Source organism: Octopus bimaculoides, chromosome 24, assembly GCF_001194135.2.
Source record: "Octopus bimaculoides isolate UCB-OBI-ISO-001 chromosome 24, ASM119413v2, whole genome shotgun sequence".
In the NCBI taxonomy this organism is placed as follows: Eukaryota; Metazoa; Mollusca; class Cephalopoda; order Octopoda; family Octopodidae; genus Octopus; species Octopus bimaculoides.
The window spans coordinates 15785816-15792639 of record NC_069004.1 but is presented as its reverse complement, the minus strand read 5'-3'; the positions used below and the strand labels follow the sequence as shown (position 1 = coordinate 15792639).

Genomic DNA, 6824 nt, shown 5'->3' with positions numbered 1-6824 from the left:
CTCTCTCTCCTTTCTATCTCTCTCTTTTCTATGTCTGTCTATCTTGTTTTATTTATGTCTTTCTTTTGTCTATTTTCAATCTGATCTTTGAATGTCTGGCCATCAGCATACAAATAACAAAACCTTACTTTCAACGATTACATGTTTAAAACCCCTATTTTCACTGACTGACCCGTATCCTCTTGTTGGCAGGTATGTGCTGACAATGCTGAGTCTAAGCATCATGAACAGTACCCTCAGTGCTGTTATTGTCATCATGGTAGATTACTTCATAGAGCGTGGTTATAGCAAAGGTAAAGCTGTCTTTATCTTGAGTGCCCAGTCCTTTGCAGCACTTTTAGCAAGGTTCGTAATTATTTGCAGTTTACTGTCACTTTGTTTCTCTTCATAATTTCTCTCTCTCCCTCTCTCCTTGTCTATCTATCTATCTATGTTTTGTTTCTCTCTAACTGTCTCTTTCCTTCCTCCCCCTCTCTCTCATTCTCTTCTATCTATCTACCTCTCATCCACCTTCCTCACATCCCTTTCTCTCCTTTCTCCCTCTTTTCTTTCAATTCACTCTCTTTCTCTCTCCTCCTCTTTCATCTACTTATCTATTTATATATTCAGTTGTTTGTCTGTCTGTTCTATTTACATCCATCCTACTCTTTTTCTTTTTTGACATCTTCTGACCTATCTTCATCATTCCCTTTCCTCTCTCATTCTCTTTATACTTTTTCTTTCATCAGCATCTTCTCTTCTTTCACACACATCCCACTTTCCCCTCTCTCATTTCTTACACCCTTTCTACCACTAGTCTTCTTTTACTCTCTCTCTCTCTCTCTCTTTCTCTCTCTCTCTTTCTCTTTCATTATCATATATGAAAGAAAAAATAAGTCTTTGGTGTCTCTTAAAAATTGTAGGATTTCCATTGAGCACTGAAATTGTAGAACCCCCACTGAGTATTGTAATTGGGGAGTCAATTATTATAGTTCTGCAGACCATTTCAGAGGAAACTGCTGTTTGTCAATGTATAATAAGTGAATGCAACTTGTGGAAGTGAGAGAATAATGAAGACATTGAGAAAAGTGGTGAAGATTGATTTCCAGAGGCCGAACATCATAAAGATGAGAAAGGATCACATTAAATGGTAAAATGCTGTGCCAAGGAAGACTTGCCCAACCTCTGCAAGCATGGAAAATCAGATGTAAAAGGATGATGATGATGTTGGTAATGAGAAAGAGTCCCTATTATCACTGCATCTTTCTCCCATCATACCACTGTGTAATGAGTTCCACTATTGGACTTTTCATTTGCTATCCAGATGCTCTCTCCTTAATATCACTCCTGCCTCTATTACTTATTGTTGACATCTCTCTCTCTCTCTGTCTCTCTCTGTCTCTCTCTCTCTCTTTCTGTCTGTCTCTCTCTCTCTTTCTCTCTCTGTCTCTCTTTCTCTCTCTCTCTCTCTCTCTCTTTCTCTCTCTCTCTCTCTCTCTCTCTCTCTGAATATGATGATGATCTTCATCATCACACATGAAATCTCATCATATAGTTGCTATAAGAAGACTTTTATCAAGATTTAAATTTAAATGTGAACACTTTAGACAGTCAATCTTGATCAAGTATTAAAATGCCAAGTCCAATTATAGTAATTCAAAAGTCATTGATAATAATGATGATGATAATCAATTGGAAGTACTTATATTTATTCATTCATATATTTATTTATTTATTTATTTATTGTATTTCTATTTCCAGGGGTCTGACAGCAGGAATGTCCTTTTTACCAAGTAAATGTCGGCCTTCAGAAATCTTTCTTCTCTTTATTAGTGGATTTGTCTCCAGTACTGTACTTTTCTCTTTACCATTTATAAACAGTTTCACATTACTATGTATCATGCTAATAATATCAGCTTTATTTGTAGGGATAAGGAACTCTGTTGTTCCAACCCTCTGTTTAAATATTCTTGGCAAAGAACATTATGCAATGGCCTTAGGTTTTTCACAAACTTTTATTGGCCTTGCCTCTATTGTAATGGGATCCCTTGGAGGTAAGTTGAGTATAATTCTGTTCAGCTAGAAATGATTCTCAAAAATCTTTCAATGACCCCCTACACACACACACACACACACTATTCATTTTATGGAGTGAGATCAATTTATCATACACTATTATAGGTATTTGGAGACATAATTGAACCATATGGTACACAAGAGCTGATAGTGTATAGATTGGTGAAGCCTTTATCAATGCATTCTGCAATTGAGAGATCAGACGTACACTTTCAATGTATGATATGAAACTATCATATAGAAATATATAATATATAATATATAGAATATTTCTGTAGAAATATTCTATTTTCTTATAATCTGTTAAATTTAACCGTTTTCAAGTTTTCAAGAGACCACTAAAATATGACATGGGCATTAACATCTCTGGCAGATCTGCTCCCTAGAAACAACATTTGTGGTCACTGAGAAGAGACAGTCTCAAAGTGGTGATCTATGACATTGCTGTTTATGACTGTTTCCATCATATTTTAGAAGTGAGGGTCACTACATTTTATGTTCTCTCAGTCCTGCTAAAGTATTGGTAAAGTTCTTAGAGTGTTGGATAAAACCCTTTGTAATATTTATTTTAGCCCTTTGCACTCTGAGTTCAAATCATGTCTTTCATCCTTCTTGGTTTTATAAAATAAAGTACCTATTGAGGATACTTGCTTGGCAGAGCATCAGACAGAATGTCTTGTGATATTTATTCCAGCTCTTTGCATTCTGAGTTCAAATTGTACCTGTGGCCTACATGGACAGTAGACTTATTCCATTGCCCAGCTTAACACTACCATTTGGCTCAGTGGTTAGAGCATTGGGCACACAATCATGAGGTAATGAGTTTGATTCCCAGACTGAGCTGTGTGTTGTGTTCTTGAACAAGACACTCTGTTTCACGTTGCTCCAGTTCACTCAGCTGTAGGAGTTGTGACCATTATTGGTGCCAAGCTGTATTGGCCTTTGTCTTTCCCTTGGATAACATTGGTGGCATGGGGAGAGGAGGCTGGCATGCATGGGTGATTGCTGGTCTTCCATAAACAACCTTGCCTGGACTTGTGCTTTGGAGGGGAACTTTCTAGGTGCAATCCCATGGTTATGTCTGAAGGGGGGTCTTTACCTTTCACTCTGCCTTTATTAGAGGAGTCCGCTCTATTGCTTGTATTTGGGTCAGGTCTCCTGGTTGCAGATACACTCCTGCCTCCCTCCCACTACTCTCAAAAACCCTAAAAATTATCATAGGTATTGCTCTCTCTCCTGCCAAAATCATAAAACAAACTTGGACTTTCCAAAATTCATTATTTTTACTGTAATTTTTGCCACCAGTTTTCTCAAATTCTGTGTGGAACATTAATTGGTAAAGTTTGAGAAGTTTCCTTTTCTTGGGAGCAGGAAAAATTATAACATGTTTCCTGCATTGGGATAGATCCCTGATATGTGTGTGTGTGTGTGTGTGTGTGTGTGTGTGTGTGTGTGTGTGTGTGTGTGTGTGTGTGTGTGTGTATACGTGTGAGTGCCAGACAGACAGACAGGAGAGGAAGAGAAGGAGAGAAACAGACAGACAGAAAGAGATTGAATGATTTGATGAAAATAGCAATTAACTGTGTTGGAAGATACATTGTCTGGGTTAGTCACACTGCTAAGTCAGAATGATTAGACAAGTGTTTACACTGGGTGACAGGGTGTACATGGTGATGAAACATGTATACATGTGGTGAGACATGTATATAAGGTGGTGAGATAAATGTGTACATGGTGATGTTATGTGTGTGTAAGATAGTGAGATGTCTGTGCATGCTGGTGAGATGCGTGTACATGGTGATCGTGTGTGTATGGTTGTGAGATATGTGTATATATGGTGAATCCAGAACTATGTGGCTGTGAAGCAAACTTCTTAACCACCCAGCCACGCACACACACACACACACACACACCCCTATTACTGGAAACAAAACATGTGACAAATATTATTGCTATTTGCAGAGCTGCAGTGGTTGAAGATTAGCAGTAGGGTATTTGAAAAGTTAACAGAGACCTTGGCAAGACATCAAAAGATCTACTGAAAATTAAGGGTTGTGAATTAGTAGAAGTGTTAGTGTATTGAACAAAATGCTTGGCAATATTTATTCTGGCTTTTTATGTTCTGAGTTCAAGTCTCACCAAGGCCAACTTTTATCCTTTTGGGGGCCAATAAAATAAAGTATCCATCCAGGGTTCAGGATGATTGATCGGTGCAAGTGGACAAAATATTTTGACGCATTTCTTCCATCACGGCAAACTTATCTGTATGTCAGTGATAAAATGGTTTTCTCATACAAAGTACAAGAAAAGCAACATAGAAACAATTAGTGTGGGGTGTATATGATGTGTGAATTGCACTGGGTTTCCAGTTTATATAGAGGTAGTTATTGTAACCAAAGTAATGTTATGTTTAAAGATGGAGACAACCAGTTTGGTGAGCACACTACATCACTGTCAGTGATACCCATTTGTATTGTTAAATTAATGCAAATAAATTTTGCCAGTCCTCTTGTTTCCTACTTTCAAATAACCTATCAGTTAGTAAATTATAGATTATATAATGTGAATTTGCAGTCAGTAGATCATTAGACAAAATGTCTTGTGGTATTCACTCCAACTTCTTACCACATAACCACACTGTGCCTATTTTGTAATTAATTTTATTTTTCATCATTTCTTTTTAACACTTTTTTTGTCTTCATGCAGGTTATATCCGAGATGTCACCAAATCATATGATACAACCTTCATAGCATTTGCTGGATGGACATTCTTTTCAACTTTAATTCTTAGTACAATCTACATATTTCTCTACGGTAATTTGTTCAAGGCTCCTAAAGAGAAAAAAACTGTTTGTAATGATTTCATTTTGGTTGAACCAAAATGCCAATTTCCTCAAACCTTGTGAGTCAGTGGTTGGTGGGATATGTACATAACAGAACTTTCAACGTAAAGTTACCCAATATTTCTAATTTTAAAAATAATCTTCCATCTTTGAAATTTTCTATGGTTCATTAATGATGAGGCTTCCTCATATGACACAATGATGGGCATACCACATGTTTCTGTTAATTACAGAATTAGTGTGACATTGTTCCATTGATGTGTCTTTCACTGCCCTTAAAGTGCAAGCAGCGCTAAGAGGGACTATTTTGGATTTTCAGCTGCAGATTCATTGTCTGGAAAAGTTCTAGGTGACATGAACAACAGTCAAATTGCCTCCGATATTTTATTTTATTGACTCCCAGAATAATGAAAGGCAAAGTTGGCTTTCTTGAATCATCATCATCATCATATGTCTGTTTTTCTGTGCTTGCAAGGGTTGGATAAGTTTTCTATAACAACACATATCTTTACTTTTTAACAGCTGTCCATGAGTTTTAATATTCCAAGAGCAGCCTTCACCATTAGAAGCCAAAATTATTGTAGATATCAGAGTTATATTTGTATGATGACAAGTGACTTGTTCTGAGATTGTGTTGAAACCAAAACAATTCCATAACAGAAGAGCCCCAGTATCTATTTAGAAACACAAGTAAACTGATAAATATTCACTTTTTATTTATTTCTTAATAATATACAAAAGCAGAGTGGAATTATGAGTTGAAGAAGTGCAGCAAAACTTTTTGACCCTTCATAACAGACTGTATCAAGCCTGTTGCCAAACTTTGGTGCCTGGGGATGCTTTGGAATATTCTGGATGGGCACTAATTTGTATTGCTGGAAGATTTTGTAAACTGTATTTTCTAAATCAGAGGGTGCACCATTGAATAGTGAGGGTGCAGTACTATCCAGTGACCCTAGCTTTAGCGATTGACATGGACTGTATTAATAAGAAAAATTGTGAATATAACAATTTGTAATTTCATAAGTGACTTTAATGGCTCTACCAAAGCGTTTGGTAGTACAGTGATAAGAATCCCTGGTTGTCATGCTGGTGACTGGGGTTTGATTCTCCTTGTGGAAATTTATGATTTTTACAAAAAGAATCAGTATTATCTTTGTTATTAAGGCAATGAGCATTACCTGGAAATTATTGTTATGATTATTACAGTACCAGTTAAATACCAGGTTAAATGTGACTGACTAACACCCCTCTCGCAAATTTTTGGCTCTGTGCCAATATTTTTTCAGGCTCTTTACATTCTAAATTCATATTCTGCTAAGACCAACTTTGCCTTTCATCCTTTCAGGATCGATAAAATATAGTAGTTGTTGAGCTTGGGGAAGCAGGGGTCAATATTATCAACTCTACCCCATTCCTAAAATTACTGGCCTTGTACCAAAATTTGAAACTATTATTATTATTATTATTATTACATACTGGGAAAGCTGGCAGAATTGCTAACACACTGTATGAAATGCTTAGTGGTATTTCACCTGTTGCTATGTTCTGAATTCAAATTCCACCAAGGTTGACTTTGCTTTTCATCCTTTCGGGGTCAATAAATTAAGTACCAGTTGCGTACTAGGTTGATCTAATTGACTGGCCTCCTCGTTCAAAATTTCAGGCCTTATAAATATAGTAGAAAGGATTATTATAAAGATGGTGAACTGGCAGAATCATTAGCACGCTGGGCGAAATGCCTAGTGGTATTTCACCCATCGCTACATACTGAGTTCAAATTCTGCCAAGGTTGAAATTTCCTTTCATTCTTTTGGGGTCGATTAAATAAGTACCATTTACACACTGGGGTCGATGTAATTGACTTAATCCCCTACACACAAGCTGCCCTTATGGCTAGAATTGGAAATTATTATTATTATCATA

General features: G+C 36.7%; 1 protein-coding gene across 2 annotated transcripts in view; it reads left to right on the top strand.

Annotated features, from left to right (window-relative positions):
* The window catches only part of LOC106882869 (monocarboxylate transporter 12), an 87936-nt gene extending 81118 nt beyond the window's left edge, over window positions 1-6818 (top strand). Inside the window, exons 5-7 of one of the 2 annotated variants that reach the window (XM_014933674.2) lie at window positions 193-345; window positions 1741-2033; window positions 4762-6818. In XM_014933674.2, coding sequence (XP_014789160.1) covers window positions 193-345; window positions 1741-2033; window positions 4762-4961 — 646 coding nt within the window. In that variant the 3' untranslated portion in view covers window positions 4962-6818. The remainder of the gene's footprint in view (window positions 1-192; window positions 346-1740; window positions 2034-4761) is intronic. The other variant, XM_014933681.2, reaches the window with a different exon arrangement.
* Window positions 6819-6824: the final 6 nt, after the last annotated feature.